Source organism: Natrix helvetica, assembly GCF_964273705.1.
Source record: "Natrix helvetica genome assembly, chromosome: 1".
Classification (NCBI taxonomy): domain Eukaryota; kingdom Metazoa; phylum Chordata; class Lepidosauria; order Squamata; family Natricidae; genus Natrix; species Natrix helvetica.
This window is the reverse complement of record NC_138548.1, coordinates 350,996,752-351,022,348: the sequence shown is the minus strand read 5'-3', so window position 1 is coordinate 351,022,348 and position 25,597 is coordinate 350,996,752. Positions and strand designations below refer to the sequence as shown.

Below are 25,597 nucleotides of genomic sequence, written 5' to 3'. Positions count from 1 at the left end.
CAACCGTGAGAGAGACGAGGCGGGACTCGACCGGCGTACCCACCAACGGGAACGGAAGGGTATAGCGGAAGCGCATCGGGAAGCGTAAACGCGCATGCGTATGTCCCGTCATGCGGCAAACGAGCGCCTCGAGGAGGGCAGTTTATACGGGGAGGGGGGCTTGTCAAACGTTGAACGGAAGTGCGCGTGCGTAAACCAGACGGGTGGTTAGTCGCTTCTTGTCATGCGTTGAATTTTAGCACGACGGACGGACCTTGCTTCGGTGTGCGCCAACGAATTCTGTGAGGGTGGGGAGAACCAGGTAAGTCTCATCCCGACCACGTGCATTGGAGTATTTAAACGTGACATGCGCATGCGTACAAGCTTTTTAAAACAAACCGCTGATGAGCGGCGCATGCGTCTGCCGCTGCGTTCGCTGTGCTCCTGGGAATTGTAGTCTTTTTCTTTTGACATTTAACATTTTTATGGTGTTGAGTAGGCTGTTTTACAGACTATCTTTTTAAAAATCGTGCCGTTCAAAAAGTATATATTCTATAGTGGCCATTCTGAGCAAATCCATAGTTTTAGTATTGTTATCTACAAAATTGAATTAATTAGCATTATTTCTTAATTTCAACCCATTCAGTACTGTAACCAAACCTCACTGATTTACAGTGAATAGGTTTTATGAGAATAAAAATAGACTACCAGTTCCCCGTCCCCACTTTTGTACTGTTGCAAAATCTAATTGTATGGGTACCAAAATTAACACGTTGATCTATTAAAGAATGGGTAAAATGTTTGTGGATATTCTCAGTCATAGTTGTCTCAAAGGTGCTTTTTCAAAAGGCAGCTAGACTTTTTTTCCCCCCTAAGGAAGAAATTTAGTTTTTTGATCTTTTTTATCCCCTCACTCCACCTTGGATTGCACAAAATAACAGAAGGCATAAAATGAATCTATCTGCGATCACATGCACAAGCATTCAAAAATGCAACATAATTTGCAGCTTTTAATTAAGATTCCAGCCAATTCGGTATTGCTGTTCCTTAAAATAATTCATCCAAGGATGTTCTTTCATATTTCTTCATAAATATGAAAAAAACATGCTGTGACTGGTTTGTGGGTCACTTCAAACCACAGATTCCTTCCAAGCATTGTACTCTTTAAAAAGTCTAAAAAAAGATTTTTGCTCAGTACTAAAATTATCAGACTTTGTGAAGGTTAAAGCTTGATCTTTTTTTTTAATACTCAAGTCTTAGCTTGTCAGGTTAATAGCAAAACCTTCATGGGTTCAGGACAGTTAGATAAAACTGTGTTTTAAAATAGTTTAGAGCAAATTAGAAATGGTATCTATGTAGAAAATCAGCAGCTGCAGAATACAGGAATCCATCTGTGTCTCTATGGGTCTTTGGTATTTTTCTTACATCTTTTTATGAATGTTTTGCTACCCTTCTCCTGGCTGCAATAGTGTACAGTATTTTTCCTGTATTTATGTAACAAGCTTCTTGCTTTGGAGACTATTTTATTGTAGCTACATGATTTTTTTTTAATGTTGTCTAGTGGGTGAACATGTATTGCCTAACAGGAAAGATAATTTCTCAGTTTGTTGCAGCCATATTTATATATTTACTTCCTTTTGTCAGGTGCTGAGTAGGTGGGATGTTGAATGATTACTATATATTACTAAGCCCTTTATCCCACAAGAATGAGAAAAAGCTTTTTTTGGGGGGCTCAAGCTTTTAAAAAGGAACACCCTAAAAGAAAAAGAAGAATCTGCCTAATAACTGAAGATTTTTTGATAGATAACATAATTAAAACACTAAAGCCGTGAAAAATATTTTAAAAACAAAAATAAAAAATTTGCAACAACCCTTGTTGCACTAAATAGAGGAATGTATGTTCATGTATATTTGTATATGTGTAAAAATAATATGCTATTAATAACAGTTTAATAACGCAGATTACAAAAAATAAGAAACATATGCTTCATGAAGATAAAATTCACTGTAACCGTATAAAGCAGCACTTAAAACAAATCTGAATATGAAAACTTTAACAAATTCTAGTAATGTCAGCCCCCTATATTTTTAATCAAACCTGGCAAATTTCAAGTACTATTAAATAACAAAGTAGATCCCTTAAACTTGTGATACTTTTATGCAAGACAGAACTTTTTTATCTTCTGAGGGAGAGAAAATATACAATACTAAATTCCATTCCATTACCACAATTTGCCAAATGAAATCTCTGTTCCTCCCAATCGCTCCGTATTCCTGTCAAAAAGGAATCAATGTGAATTCTATATTGCAAGATCACCCCCTCCCTCATCAGCAGCCGATTACCTTTGGTTAAACACTCACTCACTCACTCTTTTACAATGCGTGAAACACTTCTTTATTTAAGTTTATTTTCATAGTGGAACAACGAGAGGACAGAATAAGAGATTCTCAGGTCTGTTCACCTCCTGCAGGCGCAGGGTTTTGTCAAACAAACCGTCATTTTCCGCTTTGCTGCCCTTTTTATTTTATTTCATCCAGACTTTGGATCCGGAGTCCCATCTTTGGAAGTAGCCGCGGGAGGATATTTTTCGCTGGCCGAGTAAGGAATGGATGGAGACTCTGCAGGCTTTTTGGGGATGCCTACAAGAAAAGATGGCAGTGAGATACATCGGGGCCATCCAACCTCTAGCATAGTCTCCCCCCCCCCCCCCGTAGCTCTTCTGCAATTCCCACTATTCCCAACCCTTTTCCCCTAAGGAGACTTTTGCCAACCGATTGAGGCTGCCCATTGGAAAGTGGGGTATCTCTGTCTTACCAGTTCGTCATGTCTTCTTGGAAGCCAACATGCTCCCTGCCATATCCCCATGGCGCAGGAGCGATGCTATTCTGCTAGCCGCATAGCGACAGGCTAAATTGGAAAGGGAAAAAGAAATCAGGAATATCCTCCAAGATCTGGACTATCGGGCCAACCTCTGTGTATTTATTTTGGTGGGAACTGATCTCTGGATGCTTCTTTGGGTTAAACCTCCTGTTGTTCCTTCCCAGCCTTAGAGATTAATCTTCCCAGCTTTCTGCTTTCATCTTCCAGGCTCCCATGCTTCCCCCTCCTCCAGCCCCAAAATGCTTGCTTTTCTTTCCTTTTCTGAAACCCTTTCACCTACCACCAATTATGCGTCACGCCATCTATTTGAAGAAATGGGGAGCCGGTCAGCCTGGAGAGCTCCACTTTGTGCGGCAAAAAAAATGGCTTTGTCCAAAGGTGTAGGGAGGAAGCAGACGCGAAGGGTGGAGAGAAGCATTGTGGGAAATGTAGTTTTATTCCTGCGGATTCAGATCCAAAAATGGCAAGCTTTGATTACTGTAAGCAGCAGCCGCCCAGATTAGCGCTGCTCTCTTTAATAATATCGTGTGTGTGAGTGAGTGTGTAGTTAATTTTTTATAAAAAGTAGATTAAAAACTAGAACTAATATAAAGTAAACAAAGGAAAAGCCAAAGATGCGAAAATACGGAATAAACTAGTTCTTCAAGTACAATAAATCTTGATCTCATTTTTAAGGTTTTAATTTTGTTCCTCCCTGAAATTCAGTTTAAGTTTTAAGACTGGAAAAAAAAATTCCGTGTTATTAATATTCTGGCTTTCTCTTTCTATAGATCTGTAGATAATGTAGTTTGTGTGTGTATTTATGCCATATTTCTGGATTTCTTCCCTTCATCTACAAGGGTCCATGAGACTAGCCATTATGGTTAGCAGCGGTAGTCATTGTTTTTTGTAGTACATTTAGTTAAAATGGTATTTATTAAATTATTTTCATATAATGTTGGGAGGATGAACAATCTGAAATTTCATGAAGGGTTCAGTGAGTTGAAATTTTGGCATCCCTGATCTACTCTTACTTTCCTCTGCTAGAAAGCCTATATACTACACAGAGCAAATTAAGACAAGTGTCTTCTCCAATCTCTTTCAGAATCCCACAAAGTTTTAACAGTGATCCAAGGCTCCTCTCGAGCTAAAAGTATCCTTTAAACCGTGGAGGGTTTCCATTTCCAGTTAGCAGATATTTTAATATGGAATCTCCACTTAACTTGGTTACATGCTAATGAAGAATGCTTAAACCAAGGGAAATTATGGGGCATGGTTGAAGGGGAGTAAAATCAGAAGCATCAGAATTGGAAGAGACCTTGGAGGTCATTTGTTCCAAATACCATTTGGTGCAAGATCTACTAAAGCATTTTGAACAGATGTTTAAAAGCTTCCAGTGAAGGTGACTATCGATTCAAGAGGCAACCTACTGTATTATATTGGTTGATAGATGTTACTGTCAAGAAATTATTCCTTGTATCCAACCTGAATCTGCTTCATCCTAGGCACCCTTTTTTTTGAACTATTGCCATTTGGCAGATGGTACAGGACAATAAAAACAAATAGGCTTAAAAACAGCTTCTATCCCAGAGCAGTAACTATGTTGAATTCTACTGTATAGTACAATATTAATGCAGTATCAGGGGTTTTCAATTCAATTGTGTAGAATGTGAAGGACGTGTGCTTTTGTTTCTGTTTTTTAAAAAAATAGTTTTCTTATGTATGATGTACACTGAAGATGGCATTTAACTTCATTCTACGAGGTGCAGTGACAATAAAGTAAACGTCCTAACTTCCTTCCCTGCGGGCCCAACCCATAATCTTCTTCTGCCCTCGGTGGCCTCAAAAAAGAGCAAATTTAGTCCCTCCTTTATATAACCACTCCAAATATCTGAAACTGCTTTGTCACAGAGTCATCAATGCAAAGTCTATTTAGTCCTGTGAACCGAATTTCTGTTCCTATTAATACATCCCCAAATAGCATTTACCTTTTTGCAACTGCACGACACTGTTAGCTTGTGATGTACTAGAACTTCCGGATCTTTTAAGAACCATAATTGAGGAAACATAATGCCTTAATGTAAGATTGCATCTGATCATAAGTCTCTCGATAATTAGTGTGGTTTGATCTTTGTACTCTTAACACAGAAACCATAGGACGAGAAGCTCTGGAGAAACAGAGTGACTCACAATAAGAAAGGAAAGCCGACAGTAATCTGCATAGTTTTGACATTGTCCCTGTTTCACTCTGCAGTGAATCTATTAAGGAAGGATTAGGGAAGGATTGGAAGAGATGACCGGTGAAATCATATTGAGGTTGAAAGGCTTCCAGTCTGAAATGTGCAGACATAATCACTTTATTGGCTGAAAGTAGAGAAGGCTTAGCGTTATAAAAAGGGAAAAGTATCGGAGCTACATCATGCATTGTACTTAGTGAACTTTCGACTTAATGATGGTCAAGAAGCAAGGAAGGCCATTTTGTTTTCAGGGTGTTCAAAAAATAGATTAAAGCTAGCATGCTGGAGGAATACAATCCTTGTATAAACAGGGGCATAGAATCAAAATGAAGTGAAGTATTAGTACCGCTTTATAAAGCCTTAGTTAGGCCGCATACCTGGAATACCACATCCAGTTTTGGTCCCCATGTTAACAAAATTAAATGTTGAGATTCTGCAAAAAGTTCAGAGAAGAGCAACTAAGATGATTAAAGGCCCGGAGACTAAAACATATATGAAGAACAGTTGCAGGAATTGGGTATGGTCAGTCTAGAGCAGGCATGTCCAAAGTGCGGCCCGGGGGCCAAATGTGGCCCTTTTTCAAATTTCAAGCGGCCCGCAGCCTCTTCTCCCCACCGGAGTTATTTGTTTAGTCTTTCATAAAATACTGTATTTTTCGAAGTATAAAGATGCATCTTTTTCTACTCAAAAAAGAGGCTAAAAATCTGGGTGCATCTTATACACTGAATACAGCATTTTTTGCCTCCCAAAACTCTGCCCCCTTCACCAAAATGGCTGTGCATAGCCTTTAGGAGGTTTTCAGAGTGCTCCTGGGGGCTGTGGAGGGCATAAATGAGCAAAAAACGGGCCATTTTTCGCTCAACTTTGCCCCCCCTTGCCCCCAGGAGCACTCTAGAAGCCTCTTAAAGGCTATTCATGCCCTTTAAAAAAATGCCCATTTTCGTGAAAAATGGGCCATTTTTGGGAGAGTGCAAAAACTTTTTTTTAAATTTGCCTCTTCAAAATCTTGGTGCGTCTTATACTTCGAAAAATACGGTAGTTAATTCGCATTTAATGTTAAGGGTTCAAAGAATGTCAGGCTGAATGATCGGCCCCACACATTTTCACCTCACCAAATCTGGCCCTCCTTGCAAAAAGTTTGGACACCCCTGGTCTAGAGAAAAGAAGGATTAGGGGGTGACATGATAGCAGTACTCCAGTATTTACCAATGCACCTGGTAGGCAGGATAAGAAACAATGGATGGAAACAAATCAAGGAGAGAAGCAGCTGGCAATTAAGCTTAAGCTTAAAATTAAAAACTGAAGGACAATTAACAGCTTTGCCGTCAGAAGTTGTGGGTGTTTCATCATTGGAGGTTTTTAAGAAGAGACTGGACTGTCACTTGTCTGAAATGGTATAGGATCTTCTGCTTGAGCAGGGGGCTGGACTAGAAGACCTCCAAGGTCCCTTCCAGCTCTGTTCTGATTGAGTGATTGAATAAAAGGTTAATTCTAGGAAGGAAGGAAATGGCAGATTTAGGTCTGTACTTAATAAGTACAGGTAGCCTTTGACTTGCCATCACAATCGGGACCAACGTTTTCATTGCTAAGTGAGGGGGTTGTTAAGTGAGTCACACCCTATTTTATGAACCTTTTTTTTGGTCAAGGTTGTTGAGCAACTCACTGCAGTTGTTACTAAGCATGTGGTCATTAAGCAAAATCAGCTCCCCCCACCCCTCGATTGATTTTGCTTGTTGAAAACTGGCTGAGAAGTGACCCCTGGATTGCTGTAACTATCGTAAATGCATCCTGGTTGCCAATTGTCTGAATATTGATCACATGACCTCAGGGACATTGCAACCCTCTCCATATCTGGCTCACAGCAGAACCTTGGTGGGCTCAGTTAAATTCGATATTTTAAATAAATTAAGTGTTACGTATGCTGAAGATCAGTAACCGCAGGATTCAGGAATCCATTGTGTCTATACATGAGACTTCAAGGTTTAAATCTTAGCTATCACTCTTCCATCCATTTATGTAATGAAATCTTTGCTATCGTTTCCCAGCTCCTGTATAGGCCTTTCTTCTGAATTTATATATCAATTTTCATTAACAGCAGGCTGTATTTTATTATATATACATGATTTTTTAAAAACGTGGTATAGTGGGTGGGCAATGTATTGCCTAACAGGAAAAATATACGGTAGTTTCTCATATTTATCCCAAAGGTGCTTTTTCAAGAGGCAACTAGACTTTCTGTCTTTTTGTTTGAAGACATTTCACTTCTCATCCAAGAAGGTTCTTCGGTTTCTCATATTGTTTTAGCCCAGTGATTCCCAAAGTGTGCGCCGCGGCTCCCTGGGGAGCCGCGCTATCGTTGTAAGGGCGCCGCGAAATATTCAATGAATACCTGTGCCCGCTGGGTCTAACGCTGACGTCCCTCTCGGGCTTTGGAGGGAAGCTTCTGTAAAAGCCCGGGCATGACAAGTCTCCCAGGCTGAAATTTGCCGAGCTGTACGCGCGCGCCTGTTTTCCACGGTGTGGAGCAGCGGCGAGATTCTGGGCGGCGAGCGATGATTCCGGGGGGCATCAGTGGGGGGGGGGGCAGGGTCCTCCTCGCGTTCCTCATCTTCCCGGATGGCCCCTGGAATCATCGCTCGTCGCGCAGAATCTCGCCGCTGCTCCACGCCGTGGAAAACAGGCGCGTGCGCACAGCTCGGCAAATTAAAGCCTGGGAGACTTGTTGCCACTCGCCTTTGCAGAAGCTTCCCTCCGAAGCGTTCCGAGGGAGGGCTGTAAACTTCCCTCCGAAGTCTTGGGAAGTTCTGAGGAGCCCCCCAAGGCAAAACGCCGCTGCCAGGTAGCTAAAAGTACGTCTCTGATTCGTCTCTGTCAGTCTCTCTCTGATTCCCTCTCTCACTCCCTCTCTCTGTTCCTCTCTCTGTCTGTCTGTCTCACTCTCACACACACACACTGTGGTGACCACAGTGTGTGTGTGTGTGAGTGAGACAGACAGAGAGAGGGAGTGAGGGAGGGAATCAGAGAGAGACTGACAGACACACACACACACACACACACACACACACAGAGAGGGGGGGGAGGGAGGGAGAGAAAGATAGACAGACAGAGAGAGAGACACACACAGAGTGAGTGATTAAGTGAATGAGTGAGAGACAGACACACCCACATACACAGAGTGACAGAGAGAGAGGAAGGGAGGGGAGAGAGACAGAGGGAGAGACAGACACACACACACACACACACACACAGAGTGAGTGAGAGACAGACACACACACACACACACACATACACAGAGTGACAGAGATGGGGGAAGGAGGAGAGAGAGACAGAGATACACAGAGAGAGAGAGACAGATAGACACCCAGAGAAAATGACAGAGGGAGACAGACAGGGAGGGAGGGAGAGAGAGAGAGACAAAGAGCCAGAGAGAGAGAGAGAAAGAAAAAGAAAAAAAGAAAGAAAGTGGGAGAGAGAGATGAAAGAAAGAAAGAAAAACAACATATGACCACAATTGAGCCCAAAATTTTGGTTGCTAAGCAAGAGCGGCTCTCCAAATAAATTTCAATCGTGGTTTTGGCGAGATTTGGCTCAGTTGAAAAAAAAGGTTGCCCACCACTGGGCTAGTGTGGTGGTTAAGTTACTTTTCAAAAGCTATTTTTCTGATCCAAGATTTGAGAAGTTGTGCAGCGAACAACAAGCCCATCCATCCCATTAATAATTTTAAATCATTAAACGATGTTCAATAAATTGTGAATTTAAAGCTCGTGTTTAATTTATTTTTCAATTAACCTAACCTTAACGAACTAAAAAGTAGATTTCCAAATCCTTAAAAAGTCAAAAATTTAAAAAAATCAGATGTACCTATTAAGGGAGCCGTGGAAAAAATCCAAAGTGTTATGGGAGCCGCAAACCGAAAAAGATTGGGAACCTCTGTTTTAGCCGTATTGATCTATTTACGTCCTTTCCTCAGGTACTGAGTAGGTGGGATGTTGAATGATTACTGTACATTATTAAGATCTTGACCCCAGAGCAATAAGAAACAGCTTTTTTTAAAAAAAAAAAACTTAAAACATTTAAAAAGGAACATTTTAAAAGGAAAGATCTGCCTAGTAACCGAGGATTTTTGGATGGGAAACAACATGTCAAACACTGTTTAGTAAAACATGTTAAAAAAGAAAACAGTATGACAAAATTGCAACAAAATTGTTAAAGGAGAATTTTGTTGTAATGTTTGTCTGCCCTTTTTTTCTCTCTTTGTCCTGGGGCAGGGGTCAGCAACCCGCGTTTCTAGAGCCTCATGAGGCTCTTTCATCCCTCTACTACGGCTCCCTGTGGCCAGTCAGATCCACAATTGATGGGGCTTTCGGTTAGGACAGGTAGAGGAAAAAGGATGCTGCACTAGGAGGAGACTCTATGGTGGGGGAACTGGACTTACGGTAGGCTCCAGAATTGAATGGGGGGCTTCTGGTTAGGACCTTTGTGGCACTTTGAGTATTTAAGGTTGCTGACCCCTGTCCTGGGGCATTAAATTGATAGAGGAGCCCACCTCCTCCTTGTACACGTCTTGGTATACGTCTTTGTTATATGTATGTCTTGTCTAGATATTTATTTTATGTGTTTTATTGTACGCCGCCCCGAGTCCTTCGGGAGAGGGTGCGGCTAAGAAATAAATATTTATTATTATTATTATTATTAGGACTGTACTGTATATGTAAAAAAAAGACAATATGTTATTAATAAATAACTGGTTATTAAATAAGTAAAATAAATAACAAAAATAGCATAAATGTATGGCATAATGTAGATTAAGTTCATTGTAACAGCATTTAAAACCTTTAAAACAAAATGAATATGAAAACTTTTAAGAATCTTTAGTATATGTCAGTCCGCCTCTATTTTTTATCAAGCCTGCTTGGTAAATCTTTCTTATTAAATAAGAGAGTAGATCTCTTAAACTTGTAATTCTTTTTTTTTTGCAAAAACCCTAACAACTTTTTTTTAATTTTCCGAGGGAGAGAAACGGAGGTAGTGTATTGCATTTCCATTCCATCACCGCAATTTGCCAAACCCTGTCTCTGAAACTACCAATCTCAGATTGCTTCGTGTTACTGTCAGAAAGAAATCATCAATGTGAATTCTACATTGCAAGATCACCCCCCTCCCCCCATCAGCGGCTAAATCACCTTTGGCAAACGCTCTTTTTTTTAAAAAAAAATGCATGGAACACTTCTTTATTGAAATTTATTTTCATCGTGGAACAACGAGAGGAGGACAGATTCTCGGGTCTGTTCACTTCGTGCATCCGCAGGACTTTGTCAAACAAACCGTCATTTTCCCCTCTGCTGTCCGTTTTTATTTTATTTCATCAGGAGTTTGGTTCCTGGGTTCTGACTTCCGAAGTAGCCGCATGAGGATATTTTTCGCTGACTAAGCAAGGAACCGATTCAGACCCTGCTGGCTTTTTTGGGATACCTGCAAAAGGGGGAAGAAACCAGCTGTGAGATACATCAGGGCTAGAAGTGGGTTGCTCCTGGTTTGGCCCGGTTCAGCTGAACCGTTGGGGAATTGCGGCCTGGGTTGCAAACTGGCAGTGACCCAGGCTCGATGCACCCCCAAACCGGTTCCCCGATCTCTTATGCCGCTGCCGCCATGTTTCTGTGCATGCACAGAATAATATTTAGTCAACTATGCAAAGCGCACACGCAGCGAACCGGTACCAACCGGTATAGGAACCCACCCCTGATCAGAGCCATCCAGCTCCTAGCCTAGTATTTTTTTTCCTTTTTTCTTGAACCCTTTTCCCCCAAGGATGCCAACCGACTGAAGCTGGCCATTGGGGGAGAGAGTGTCTCTGTCTCACCAGCTGGAGTTGTCCTGTTCTTGCAAGCCAACATGGTCTCTGCCACATCCTCCTGGCGCAGGAACGATGTTATTTTCCTAGCCACATAACGGCAGGCTGAATTGGAAAGAGGAAAAAATAAAATCAGGAATGTGTTCCGAGATCTGGATCATCCAAACATTAGTTGCTTTGGGGAGTTTGATTTCCAAAGGCTCTTTAGGTTAAAACCCATGCCTTGCCAGCTTTCTGCTCTCACCCGCGTCCCCTGCTCCTCCCCCACCCGCCCACCCTAGAAAGCAAGGGCTTGCCCCTCTTTCTTTTCCTTTTGCAACCCTTCACCTACCACCAATTATGAGTCACACCATCGTCTTGAATAAACGGGGCTCCGGTCAGCCTGAAAAGCTCTGCTCTGGGCGTCAGGAATGGCTTTGTCAAAAGGAAAGGAGGAAGCAGATGTGGAGGATGGACAGAAGCATTGTGGGAGATGTAGTTTTATTATCCCTGCAGCTTCAGGTCCAGAGATGACACACTTTGATTATTATAGGCAGCAGCCTCACCCAGCCTGGTGCTTTTGTGCTTTTGGTGCTTTTGTGTTTAATATACACCGCCCCGGGTCCCTCCGGGGAGAGGGGGCGGTCTAGAAATTTAATAAATTAATAAATTAAATTAATAACGTTATGCTAATTGTGCATGTGATTTTTTAAAAAAATTAAAAGGAGGTTAAAAACTAACAAGAATGAATATAAAATAAGGGTTGAAAAGAAAGAAAACGAAACCATGCCTGCAAAAATAAAGGATGGAAGCAGTTCATTCTTCAAATGTAACAAATCTTGACCTCATCTGCAAGATTTTTTAATTTTGCTGCTTCCTGGAATTCATGCCATTGCGCCCCAGTTTAAGACTGGAAAAAGTTTGTATATTAGGAAAGTTCTGACTTTTCCTTTCTACAGAGGTCTGGAATGAGCTGCCCCCGGAGCTCTGCATAATCCCTGACCTCCGGTCCTTCCGACCCGCCCTAAAAAGTTGGCTTTTCCAGCAAGCTGGCCTGGCCTGTTAATGTTAATGTTAATTTTAATTTATTTTAAATGTACTGTTTCTTTTTTTAAAAAAAATCGGTTTGGTCTTTTTGGAATTGGGTTTAATCTTTTTTTAACTTTTGTGATGTGTGTTTTTAATGTTGTATGCCGCCCTGAGTCCTTTGGAGAAGGGCGGCATATAAATCCAAATAAACCTTAAACCTTAAACCTTAAAACCTTCTGACAAGCAAAAACAATGGGGAAGCGAGATTCACTTAACAAACGTGTTGCTAACTTAACCACTGCAGAGATTCACTTAACAACTGTGGCAAGAAAAGTTGTAAGATGGGGCAAAACTCACTAAACAACTGTCTTGCTTAGCAATAGAAATTTGGGGTTCAATTGTGGTGGTATGTCGAGGACTGCTTCTATGGAATTACCTTGGTTTCCTTTTTTTTAATTTTTCTCTTTCGCAAATATACACTCTTACAATTACTATTAACATTTATCTATTCATCATTAATCTTTACCGTTATTTTCTTACAAATATATGGAATACAGTTTGTCATTTTCTTGCCACCCCATGCCTCCATCTTATTTTGCAAGAACCTTGCTCCTATCTTCTCAACCTCCCTTCTCTGCCTTATTCATTCCTCCTCTCCTTTCTCCTTCTCCTCTCTTTCCTCCCTTCCTCCTCTCTTCTCCTCCTTCTTACTCTGTCTCCTACTCTTAATTCCCCTCTCAAACTTCCTCTGCTTTATCCTTTCTTCCTTTCCCTCCTCATCCTTCCTCCTTTCCATTCTTGCCCTTGCTTATTTACTTTCTCTGATGGGTTCTTAGGGTGGCATTTCAGCAAGCCCAACTTTATATTTTCATACAAATAATTTTCTCTGTTACATTTTATTTCTAATAATAATTCCACTTGTATCATTTTATAACTTGTATACTTGCATTTTAATACTTTCCTATCCCCCCCCCCCAATTTAATAATATGTCTTATGAGTTCTTTGTTTTATACTTTGTTCCTTTCTGTTTCTATTTGTATCTCTTTTCTAACCAATCATAAAATCGCTCCCATGTCCTGTAACACACTGATTCCTCTTCATCCTTTATTCTCAATGTCAACCTGTTCATTTCAAATTACCTTGGTTTCCTGCTAACCAGAAAAAAGAATGCTTAACCCAGGGGGCATGGCTGTAGGGGAATAAAATCAGCATCAGAAATGGAAGGGACCTTGCTCCAAATACTTTTCAGTGCAAGATCTGCTAAAGTGTTCTGAACAGACCTTTCAAAGCGTCCGGTGAAGGTGACTATATACCAGTTCAAGAGGCAGCCAATTACAGTGCTTCTCAACCTAGGCTGCTTTCAGATGGGTGGACTTCAACTCCCAGAATTCTCGAGCCAGCTGGTTCAGGAATTCTGGGAGTTGAAGTCCACCCATCTGAAAACAGCCAAGATTGAGGAACACTGACCTGCTATATTCCATTGGTTGACAGGTCTTACATTAGGAAATTCTTCCTCTTATCCAACCTGAATCTCCTTCTCTGCAGTCCCAACCTATGTTCTATTCCTGCTCTCTGTGGCCAAAGAAAGCACATTTAGTCCCTCCTTTATATGACAAGAACTCTTCAAATATCTCAAGACTGCTTTGTCACAGTCTTCCATGCACAGCCTATCTATTTCTATGCACCGCACTTCTGTTCCTATTAATACAGCCCCAAAATAGCATTTTATCTTTTGCAACTGCATTGCGCTGTTGGTTGATGTTCAACCTGTGATCTGCTAGGACATCCAGATCTTTTACGAACCACAACTGGAGAAACATAATGCTTTATTGAACTTAAGGTTGCATCCGATCAGTAGTCTCCTGCTAATTATTCTAGCTTTGATTGATTTTGATACTCTAACATGGAAACCATAGCACGTAGGACGAACAGCTCCTAGAGCAGGGGTGTCAAACTCGATTTAATTAAGGGCCGCATCAGGGTTGGGTTTGACCTCAGGGTGTGTGGCCGGAGTGGGCATGGCCAGCTCGACATCACTCGAGGCACCGTTTTCAGCCTCAATGACCTCCTGCAGGTCTCTGCCAGTGAAAATAGAGCCTTGGGGGGGGGTGCTGTGCGCAACCCGCCCAGGCTCAATTTTCAGCCATGAAGGCCTCCTCAAGACCTGCCAGCCATCTCCCCAAGTTTAGTTTTAGCTGGCAGAGAGCTGCAGGACGCCTTTGTGGCTGAAAACAGAGCCTGGGCAGACTGCGCGCAGCCCCGACTCTGCTTTCTATGGCAGAGGCACTGTGGGCCTCTTCTTGTTTCCAGGGCAGACCTGTAGGCCCAATCTAAGCACCAAAAGGGCCAGATCCAGTCTGTAGGCCTTGTGTTTGAAATCCCTGTCCTAGAATAAGAGAGAAATCCATACTTTCCACTTTATATTATAAATTTCAGAATAACAGAGTTGGGAGGGAACTTGGAGATCTTCTAGTCCAACCTCTTGTACAAGCAGGAGACCCTATACCATTTCAGAGAAGTGGCGTCTCAAAAGCCTCCAATGATGGAATACTGCATTCAGTTTTGGTCACCATGATGTAGAAAAGATGCGGAGATTCTAGAAAGAGTGCAGAGAAGAGCAACAAAGATGATTAGGGGACTGGAGACTAAAACATATGAAGAACGTTTGCAGGAACTGGGTATGTCTAGTTTAATGAAAAGAAGGACTAAGGGAGACATGATAGCAGTGTTCCAATATCTCAGGGGTTGCCACAAAGTAGAGGGAATCAAACTATTCTCCAAGGCACCTGAGGGTAGAACAAGAAGCAATGGGAGGAAACTAATCAAGGAGAGAAGCAACTTAGAACTGAGGAGAAACTTCCTGACAGTTAGAACAATTAATCAGTGGAACAGCTTGCCTCCAGAAGTTGTGAACACCCCAACACTGGAAGTCTTTAAGAAGATGTTGGATAGCCATTTGTCTGAAACGGTATAGGGTTTCCTGCCTAGGCAGGGGGTTGGACTAGAAGACCTCCAAGGTCCCTTCCTACTCTGCTATTGTATTGTATTGTATGGAGCACCTACAACTTCTGAAGGCAAGGTGATCGACTGGTTGATTGTTCTCACTGTCAGGAAATTTCTCCTTAGTTCTAGGTTGCTTCTCTCCTTGATTAGTTTCCATCATTAAACATAAATCATTAAACAGAGACATTTTCTCTGTTGAACATCCACAGTCAATCTATTATGGCAAGATTAAGGAAGGATTGGAAGAGATGACCGCTGAAATCATACTGCTTCCAGTCTGAAATGTGCAGACACAATCACTTTGCTGCCTGAAAGTAGAGAAGGCTTAGCGGCTTAGAAGATTTTCTCTTACAAAAAGAGAAAGAGAAGAGAAGTGGGACAATTTCATCCTCTGTACTTAGTGAATTTCAAAATTGATGAAAGGAGGCCATTTTGATGTCTGCGGCTCAAATATAGATAAATCTAAAAAGTGTGCTGGGAAAATACAAAGATTAAGCCTAGGGTGGAAGGAAATGGTAAATTTAGGCAATAGGGAGGGGTAGTCCTCGACTTACAGCCGCAATCGGGACCAGAATTTCAATTGCTAAGTGAAATGGTTGTTAAGTGAGTGGCACCCTGCCTTATGCAGTTGTTAATCAAATCACTGCAGTTAATTGAATCCCACAGTCATTAAACAAGTCCAAATTCCCCCATTGACTTTACTAATTAGAAGCTGGCTAGGAAAGTCACAAATGGCGATCAAAGGACTTCAGGATGCTGCCGGTGGTGTAAATGTATTCCAGTTGCCAAGTGCTTGAATTTTGTTCATGTGACTGTGGGGATGTTGTGGCAGCTTTAAATGTGAGGACTGGTCATAAATAATGTTTTTCGTTTGTAACTTCAAACAGTTACAAAATGAATAGTTGTAAACCAAGGACCACCGGTGCAGTATATTCCAACTCTTATATCAACTGCACATAAAGAAGACTATTGACAACTATAACCTTGTGCTGTCAATTTTTTCTTGATTTTATTTTACAATCGCCTTGAGAAAATTCTTGTGCATAAATATTGTAAGCATCTAAATAAAATACGTAATCAGTTGGTATCTGGGGGAAGATTTTAGAAAGGACAAAAGCAGCATTTAGTCTGAGTGTCAACTATTGACTGAGGTAGTTTTGAATAGCTGTCAGCTGAGCTCTGGGAAAGGTTTGTTCTGAAAGATGGCATGAAATTATTTAATTTCATATTCAGGCAGATAAAATACATCTAACAAACAAAAATAAAATATGTAATAGAGAATATAATGTAATTATTTATTTTTATTTATTTCTTAGATTTTTAGACCGCCCCTCTCCCAAAAAGGGACTCGGGGCGGTGTACAGTCAATATAATAAAATCATTCATAATAATTAAATACATTTAAACTACATTTAAGATACATTTGGAGGGGGAAATAGGCTGTACTAAGAAATAAATAATTCTAATCTTAAAACATCACAATTAAAACCCCAAACCCTAAAATAAAATAAATCCCTGGGAGGTAAAACTAAGAAAGTGCCAGGCCAGCTGATTGAAACAGGTGGGTCTTTAACTTTTGCCGGAAGGAACGGAGGTCGGTGGTAGTTCGAATGTCTGGGGGGAGGTCATTCCAGAGGGTTGGGCCCATCACAGAGAAGGATCTACTCCTAGGTGTCGCCCGCTGGCATTGACTAGCAGACGGCACCAGGAGGAGCCCCTCTCTGTGTGAGCGGATAGGTCGCAGGGACGTGTGTGGTAGGATGCGATCCTGCAGGTAACTAGGTCCTCTGCCATGGAGCGCTTTAAAGATGGTGATCAATACCTTGAAACGCACCCGAAAGGCCACAGGTAGCCAGTGCAGCTCGCGCAGGAGAGGTGTTACGTGGGAGTAACGTGTACTTCCCATAATAACCCGCGCGGCTGCGTTCTGAACTAGCTGCAGTCTCCGGATGCGTCCCAAGGGAAGCCCCATGTAGAGGGCATTGCAGTAGTCCAGGCGAGACGTCACCAGCGCATGAGTGACCGTGCGCAGGGCACTCCGGTCCAGTAGGGGGCGCAATTGGCGCACCAGGCGAACCTGGTGGAACGCCCCCCTTGCCACGGCTGCCACATGGTCCTCCATTGACAGCCGGGCATCAAGGAGGACGCCTAAATTGCGCGCCCGCTCCACAGGGGACAATTGTTCGCCCCCTATGGCCAGCGATGGAGTCAGCTGGCTGAACCGAGGTGCCGGTAACCACAGCCACTCGGTCTTGGAGGGGTTGAGTTTGAGTCTGTTGTCCCCCATCCAGACCCCGACGGCTTCCAAACACCGGGACATCACTTCGACAGCCTCGTTGGGGTGGTTTGGGGTTGAAATATACAGCTGAGTATCATCAGCGTAAAGATGGTACTCAACCCCAAAACCACGGATGATCTCACCCAGCGGCTTCACATATGCGTTGAACAGGAGAGGCGAGAGGACCGACCCCTGTGGCACACCACAAGTGAGTGGCCTCAGGGACGATCTCTGCCCCCCTGTCAACACACATTGCTTCCGGTCGGAGAGGTAGGAGCCGAACCACTGCAAAACGGTGCCTCCGACTCCCATCCCCTCCAACCGGCGCAATAGGATACCATGGTCGATGGTATCAAAAGCCGCTGAGAGGTCTAATAGGACCAGGATAGAGGAGCAACCCCTATCTCTGGCCCTCCAGAGATCATCAACCAACGCGACCAAGGCTGTCTCAGTGCTGTGCCCGGGTCGGAAGCCGGACTGGCGTGGGTCTAGATAATCGGATTCGTCTAGGTGTCGTGGGAGCTGCTGCGCCACCACATTCTCGACAACCTTCGCCAAGAAGGGGAGGTTGGAGACTGGACGATAGTTAGCTAGCTCCATTGGGTCGAGCGCAGGCCTCTTGAGCAAGGGTCTCACCACCGCCTCTTTCAAGGCGGTTGGTAAGTATCCCTCACTCAGTGAGGCGCTCACCAGGCCCAGGAGCCAGCCTCGTGTCACCTCCCAGGCTGCCAGTACCAGCCAGGAGGGGCACGGGTCCGTTAAACAAGTGGTGGGTCGCAGCCGTCCACGCAGCCTGTCCAAATCCTCGGGGGCAACAGAGTCAAACTCCTCCCAGAATGGTCTCTCAAGACTCGCTGTTGGCGGCTCGTCTGGTCCACTGACGGAGGTCCACCCGCTCCGGATCTGATCGATTTTGTCCTGAAGATATTCCCCAAACTCCTCTGCTCTACCCTGTAAGGGTGTCTCCCGCGCCCCCTGCGATAAAAGGGAGCGAGTCACCCTAAACAGGGCGGCAGGGCGGTTATCCGCGGACGCAATAAGAGCAGCACAATGTCTACGTTTGGCCGCTCTTATTGCCACAAGGTAAGTCCGCAAATAGGCTCTTACCTGTGTTCGGTCAGATTCGGAGCGCGAGGATCTCCACCTGCTCTCTAGACGTCTCCTGTGGCGCTTCATCACCCTGAGCTCCTCAGTAAACCAAGGAGCCCGGGTGGGTCGATGCCGCAGGAGAGGTCGCAAAGGCGCAACCCGGTCCAAGGCCCCAGTCGTCGCCCTATTCCAGGCAGTCACTAGGTCCTCGGAACGGGAGCGGGACAAGGCTACAGGTATTGGCCCAAGCTCCGTCAGGAATCTATCAGATTCCATCAGGTGCCTGGGGCGGTACCAGTTTATAGAGTCTGGTTCCGCCTCCTCGCGGTGGGGGATAGCGCCAGGGAAGTCCAGCCGGAGGGATGAGTGGTCTGACCATGACAGGGGCGTGATAACTAAATCCCCTATTCCCAGATCACTCGTCCACTGTTCAGATACAAAAATGAGGTCCAGTGTGTGGCCCCCTTCGTGAGTGGGGCCCTGCACTAATTGGGTCAGGTCCATGGCCGTCATGGAAGCCATGAACTCCCGAGCCACCTCGGAAGCCGCTCCCGTTGACGGCAAGTTGAAGTCCCCCATGACCAAAAGTCTGGGAGTCTCAACTGCCGTCGCTGAGATTAGCTCGAGGAGCTCGGGCAGGGCTGCTGATGCATAGCGAGGAGCCAAGTATACAATCAGCAAGCCCCACTGCCTCCCTGGGCCCCAGCTCACACCAAGGGACTCACACCCGGGTATCTGAGGAACAGTGAACTCCCTCGGCTCTAAACATTCCCGCATAACCACCGCCACCCCACCACCCTTACCCAGGGCCCGAGGCTGATGGAATGCTCGAAAACCCGGTGGGCACATTTCCACGAGGGGTAAACCACCCTCGTGGCCCAACCAGGTCTCCGTTATCCCTGCAAGGTCTAGCTCCCCCTCTGAGATCAACTCATTAATGAGGGGGGCCTTGTTGGTGACAGACCTTGCATTGCAAAGCATCAGCCGCAGGCCCTGGCTCTGTAGCACCTGTCCACCTAGACTGCAGGGGTTGGTACAAGCGACCGGGCGTAACCAGCAGCCGCGGTCTCCCAACCGACCTTGGGATCTTATCCTGTCCTCGCATCCCCTCCTCCCTGCGACCGTTGTAATAGGACAACCCTCTGCTTTCGTGACCTTTATATTCCCCCCCTCCACCGCATCCCCGTCCTTCCTGGACTCATCTGTCTGTCCGGCTCTGGTCCTCCTCCCGGTCTGATTAACCCTCCCCCCCACCCTGGGACCCCCTAAAAAAGATAAAAAACATTTTACTAAAAATCCCCTTAGCTTCCGATTCCTGCACCTCTTGGGGTCCACGAACCCGTCCTCGAGGCGGGCCCTTGAAAGAGCCAAGGGCCAAGCCTGCGAGAGAGGGGCCTCCCGCAGGCGGAGCAAGTCTAACCTCGAATACGTTATTAAAAGTCCCAATAGGGTAAGGTACTGATAAAACAAAGTTGATAGGTCATAGCCGGCAGGGCTAGGGTCTCAATAAAGGACCAGAGTCTTAAAGTCTAGATAGCTGGCTGGGGAATTCTGGGAGTTGAAGTCCACAGGACTTAAAGTCGCCAAGTTTGAGAAACACTGATCTAGATGGTAAATCATAGTAAGTAAATCATAGTAAGTAAAGTCTGGATGGTATCTTCAGAGGAAGATGGTAGGTAATAGGTGGTAAATAGATGGTAAATAATGTCTAGATGGTAACAAGATGGTAACTTCAAAGGGAGGGGGGGAAATGGGAGGTAGTCAAGTGTCGCAAATGGTGGGGAGAGGCAAAGATGGTAAATGGGAGAAAGATGGTTCAAATGGCCCCAGGTGAATAGAAATTCCTTAATGGGTGGGGGGGCCTTCTTGTCCTAATTGTTTATGCTGGGCAGCTGCTCAGACCTGTCCATGGCTCCAAGTGCCAGCTCAAGCTGCTCAAGCCTGTCCATATCCCCAAGCCATGATCTCCAATGGCCTCCAATGGCCTCCAGGCTCCAAATCCTCCCCAGCCATAATTCCAGGGCCTCACCGATGTCTTTGGTGCCTCTCCGGTGCTCTCCGACACTCCGTTGCTCCTTCCTTGTTCCTCCCTGTGCCCCCCGATGCTGGTAATGACCCTCCGGTGCCTCCGGTGACTCTCTGGGGGCTCTCCGGGGTTCCTTCCCTTAGTTCCTTTCTCTTTTTTACTTTCCGGCTTTTCGGCTTTTTGAATTTGCCGGCGTCAGCGCTGCCCGCGCAGCCGCACTGCGCCGTCGCCATATTCACAGGCTTCTTCCCAGCCGATTGCCGCTTACGACCTCCAACTCCTTCCTGCTCTCTGGTCTTCACCGACCACCCTGGAGGGCCGAAACTGGCCCAAAACAAGCCAGGGTGGTCGGGCTATCAACTCTCAGCCCCCTCTGATGGCATAGGGCCGGTTACAGTCCTTATCCGGTCGGGCGCTCCATAGTTCGACTCCGGAGCTCAGGAGGCGACCGCCATCGTTGGAAGCTCCTCCTCCTCCTCAGAAAGGTTGTCCCATCCCTATGAAAAATGAACATCAATTAACCAATCTAACCAGTTTGAGCTATGAAATATATTTACTTGAATATATTTATAAACGTGTGTATGCACACCTGTATGTTCACAAATGTTGAGAGAGAGAAGATAGATAGATAGATAGATAGATAGATAGATAGATAGATGATAGATAGATAGATGATAGACAGACAGACAGACAGACAGACAGACAGATAGATGATAGATAGATAGATAGATGATAGATGATAGATAGATAGATAGATAGATAGATAGATAGATAGATAGATGATAGATAGATGATAGATAGATAGATAGATAGATGATAGATAGATAGATAGATAGATAGATGATAGATAGATAGATAGATAGATAGATAGATGATAGATAGATAGATAGATAGATAGATAGATAGATAGATAGATGATAGATAGATGATAGATAGATAGATAGATAGATAGATGATAGATAGATAGATAGATGATAGATAGATAGATAGATAGATAGATAGATAGATAGATGATAGATAGATAGATAGATAGATATAGATAGATAGATAGATAGATAGATAGATGATAGATAGATAGATAGATAGATAGATAGATAGATGATAGATAGATAGATGATAGATAGATAGATAGATAGATGATAGATAGATGATAGATAGATAGATAGATAGATAGATAGATGATAGATAGATAGATGATAGATAGATAGATAGATAGATAGATAGATAGATGATAGATAGATAGATAGATAGATAGATATAGATAGATAGATAGATAGATAGATAGATAGATAGATAGATAGATAGATAGATATGGATGGATGCATGGATGGAGATAGAGATGATAGAGAGAGATGATAGACAGACAGATAGATGATTGTAAGAATCCATTATTTATTCCTGGATGAAATAAACGTTGACTATTATCTTAAGACAACGATCAGGAAGCTGAAACTCATATACTTTGTGGGTGTGATGTGAGTAGATGAAGGACAAGAAAAATTGCTGTTCTTTGTCAAGGCTGAGTAGAAAAAAAAGGATAGAGGAAAAGAGATGGCTAGAACGTCCTTGAAAGAGTTACAGGTTATCACTGAAAATGGGCTGAAATTGTGAAGAAGCTCCTTGTTCAGATCAGGTTCAGTCCCAACCCCTAACATCTTACTTATCTACTTAACTACTTAAGCTCTGTTACCGTCATCAGACCTGGATAACAATGCCTCTGAATTTAAACAAATCACAAAAAGATGGGCATCTCAAGGACTTTTTGAACTCATCTATCAAAGCCATGCTCTCTTAAAAGTCATTGCTGGACCCTTTGGTCAGAAGCTCCCTAGTGAGCTTTCAGGATCAAGTGAAGACCAGAAATGATGGAGGAATCTTCAAAAGGAGGGAGGAGAGCGAAGGATCAGAAAGGGTTTTCCCTTCTTCCTGCCTGCCTGCCTCTAACCTGTCTTCTTTTGAGGGACAGTCTCAACATACAATAGTTGCTAGGACAGGTGGTTGCTGAGGAAATGACGTTTCAGGGAGAAAGAAGGGGGGAAGGTGGAATGAAATTAGAGAACGTAACGGAGCCAGAAGCTAAATTGCACCCCCCCATGTCTCGCCACGGCGGTCTTCTCCATCCTTTGCTGAGAACGGGGACCGAGAATAAGCCTAAAAGAAAGGAGATGTGACGGTAAATCTTAGGGGTGGGTGGATGGTGGGATTTAGGGTTGATCAGACTTTTACACACTCAATGCCACTGGTGTAGGAGTGATCTGTTGCAAAAGCACATGCAAGGCAAGTGGGTAGAGGATGAACGGGGACTGTCTTTTACTGGGTGTGTAAAATGTCTGTGTGTATGATGTAGAAAAGACAGAGAAGATAAGCTAAAAACTAGATACTAAATACCAATATTATGAAGACATTGGTGAACGTGATCTTGTTGAAGGAGGATCTTTGGGGTGGGGGGGATTTTTGGTTGCCTGGGAGAAACGGCAACAAATGTTAACAGACCCCAGAGAGGCAAATGCTTTAATAAAATGGAGAAGATAAGCGGAGAACCCCATAAAGACCATATTTCTTTATTGTTGCTAGAGTATTTATTTTCCCTTTTATAATCTGTAAAGGCTTATATCATTTTGGATTTTCTTCAAAGCAAATGTTATGATTTATGCTGCTGTTATTCCTGTTTTTACATAGCCCAGATGATGAGAATGGTTTCATAGTTTTGAGATCACACAGTGAAACTTTACCTTAAGATGGGGTTTGGGGGGAAAAAAACTACTGGGTTTGTACCCAACCTTCTAGCCAACAAATTACTTTCTCTTGATTCTCCCAGTATACACATTTATAATGTGCTTTGCATTATGGGTGCACGCGCTATTGTGTGCGTGCCCTCGCATTTTTGGCGCTCAATAATAAAAAGGTTAGCCATCACTGGTATAGGAACTCCTAGAATAGGGGCGGGTTGGACTAAAAGACCTCCAGGGTCCCTTCCATCTGTGTTATTCTGTTATTCTCTCCAAGTTGTTCTTAGCAATTCAACATTAGAATAACCCCCATTTTCTCTCTTAATGGGACCCAGTACTTTCTCATCATTCGACGTGGAACTTCAAGGTGGAGCCGAAAGGGATGGCAAGCTCAGAGAAAGTTTGTCAGACTGCTGGAGAACGGGAGGCAGGCAAGAAGCCGGACCCGAGAACCCCCATCTGTGACAAAAACGTCCGAGACGCTGGAAAAAAGGATCTTGGGGACAAGGTAAAAGAGAACCCACCGCTTCCCATCCAGTCCCAGCCGGGGTTCTGCTGGCCTTGCCCAGATGGCACCTTTGTCAAGCTGATCCTCGCGGCCGGGACAGGTTTAGATAAACCGAAGGAAGGGTCCATCTGCCAAGTCTTCATCGAAGCCAGTCACGAAGGGCCCTTGAGCTACCCGTCCTCCAGGTGGGCCGAAGTGGAGCTGGGCGGGGGCGACGCCGAATGGGACGGTGTGGTGGACCGTGGTTTGGAAACCATGCTGGCAGGGGAGCGGGCTGAGCTGAGGTTGTCAGAGGGCGGCACCATCGCCGTCCAGTTGGCGAGCTTCACGGAGGCCAAGGACTCTTGGGAGATGAGCGCAAGCGAGAAGTGGGACTTGGTCCTTAGCAACAAAGACCGTGGCAGTGAGCTGTACAGGGCGGGGGCTATTGCCGCGGCTGCCAGGCGCTACGCTAGGGCCTTACACTTGCTCGTGGTGGCTGCTCCACCCCCGGATTATGACCAGATCAAGGCGGAGCTTCACACTAACTTGGCCGCCTGTCAGCTACGGTTGCACCAGCCGGCCAATGCCGCTCAAAACTGCTCCAAGACCCTTGCGCTCCAACCTGCCAACCCCAAGGCCTTGTTTCGTCGCGGCTTGGCCTACGATGCGATGAACGACTTGGAGGGGGCGGCGCAAGACCTCAAGGGGGTTTTGCAAGTAGAGCCAGGAAACAGAGCAGCTCGCCGGGAATTAGAAAGGGTTACTGAGAGGATCCGGGCCCGGGATGCTAGGCTGGCTCAAGCCATGCAGAAAATGTTTGCTTGAATAAAACCGTTTGACCGTGTCAGCGTTTGGGAGTTGCATTTTCATTGTGATTCATCTGAGCAAGCGGAAAGAGGAGCTGGTGCTTGACAATATGAGCCGCAATGGTGCAGTGGTTGGAACGTAGTATTGCAGGCTAACTCCACTGACTGCTGGGAGTTCGATCCTGATCTGCTCAAGGTTGACTCAGCCTTCCATCCTTCTGAGGTTGGTAAAATGACGACCCGGGTTGTTGGGGGCAATATGCTGACTCTTTAAAGCCCCCCGAGAGGGCTGTAAAGCACTACAAAGCGGTATATAAGTCTTAAGTGCTATTGCTACGAAGTTTAATGGCTGGGCAGGATGATCCTTTGGTGTCTTTGTCCCCAATCAAACACCGTTTGCCTTTATCAACCTGACTTTATTACCTACGGAAAAAATAAGACTGAATACGGGTAGTCCTCGACTTACGACAACGGAGCCCAACATTTACGTTGCTAAGTGAAGCGTTTGTTAACTGAGTTTTGCCCCCCTTTACGACTTTTCTTGCCAAGTGAATCATTGCAATTGTTTGTAACACGATTGTTAAGTGAATTTGGCTTCCCTATTTTGGTCACAAAAGCTGATCACATGACCCCAGGGCACTGCGGCCGTCATAAATATGAACCAGTTGCGAGCATCCCAATTTTGATCTGGTGACCATGGGGATATTGCAACGGTCGTTAAGTGTGAAAAACGGTCGCAAGTCACTTTTTTCAGTGGCATTTTAACTTTGAACGGTCACTAAATGAAATGTTGCAAGTTGAGGACCACCTGTATATCACAGAATATCACACACAGGCTTGCTATGTAAGTAGGAAATTGGCCCTTTGGCGTTCCATTTCCTCTTAATTTTAAAATTAGCGCATCTTTAACCCTAATGAGAAATAAGTGAGTTGCAATTAATGGAGGAAGAATGGAGTTATTTTCCTAACTAGAGGCAACCCCCATGGCTCCCTCCGTCCTCACCCGCAGCCTTACTGCAACGCAATGGCTTTGCTTTCAATGTGCACAAGACAGGAAGCATTAGGAGGCCTGCAAAAATCCCGAGGTGGGAAACTGAGTACCGTATTTTTCGGACTATAAGACGCACCGGTGTATAAGACGACCAAGATTTCGAAGAGGTAAGTAAGAAAAAAAAGTTTGTGTCCTCCCCAGCTCCCAGGAGGACTCTGAAGCCTTCAGCAGAGCTGGGGGAAGGCAAAA

At 44.3% G+C, this 25,597-nt stretch overlaps 1 protein-coding gene and 2 long non-coding RNA genes across 5 annotated transcripts; 1 reads left to right on the top strand and 2 right to left on the bottom strand.

The window, feature by feature from the left end:
• The first annotated feature begins 79 nt into the window (after positions 1-79).
• On the top strand, positions 80-24,511 carry FKBPL (FKBP prolyl isomerase like). 3 transcript variants are annotated; one of them, XM_081938971.1, is made up of 2 exons: positions 80-301; positions 23,397-24,511. In XM_081938971.1, exon 2 carries the CDS (start codon positions 23,444-23,446, stop codon positions 24,374-24,376), a length of 933 nt encoding a protein of 310 aa, XP_081795097.1. In that variant the 5' UTR covers positions 80-301; positions 23,397-23,443; the 3' UTR covers positions 24,377-24,511. The 3 variants fall into 3 exon arrangements, with proteins under 3 accessions (XP_081795097.1, XP_081795098.1, XP_081795099.1); XM_081938972.1 differs by lacking the exon at positions 80-301 and adding an exon at positions 22,361-22,505; XM_081938973.1 differs by lacking the exon at positions 80-301 and adding an exon at positions 22,361-22,518.
• On the bottom strand, positions 2,351-3,290 carry LOC309383666. The gene is made up of 3 exons (XR_014173885.1): positions 3,141-3,290; positions 2,795-2,887; positions 2,351-2,619 (listed from the first exon to the last, which is right to left on the bottom strand). It is a non-coding gene; the product is annotated as an uncharacterized lncRNA (long non-coding RNA).
• LOC309384983 lies at positions 10,301-11,387 on the bottom strand. The gene is made up of 3 exons (XR_014174138.1): positions 11,259-11,387; positions 10,937-11,032; positions 10,301-10,548 (listed from the first exon to the last, which is right to left on the bottom strand). It is a non-coding gene; the product is annotated as an uncharacterized lncRNA (long non-coding RNA).
• Positions 24,512-25,597: the final 1,086 nt, after the last annotated feature.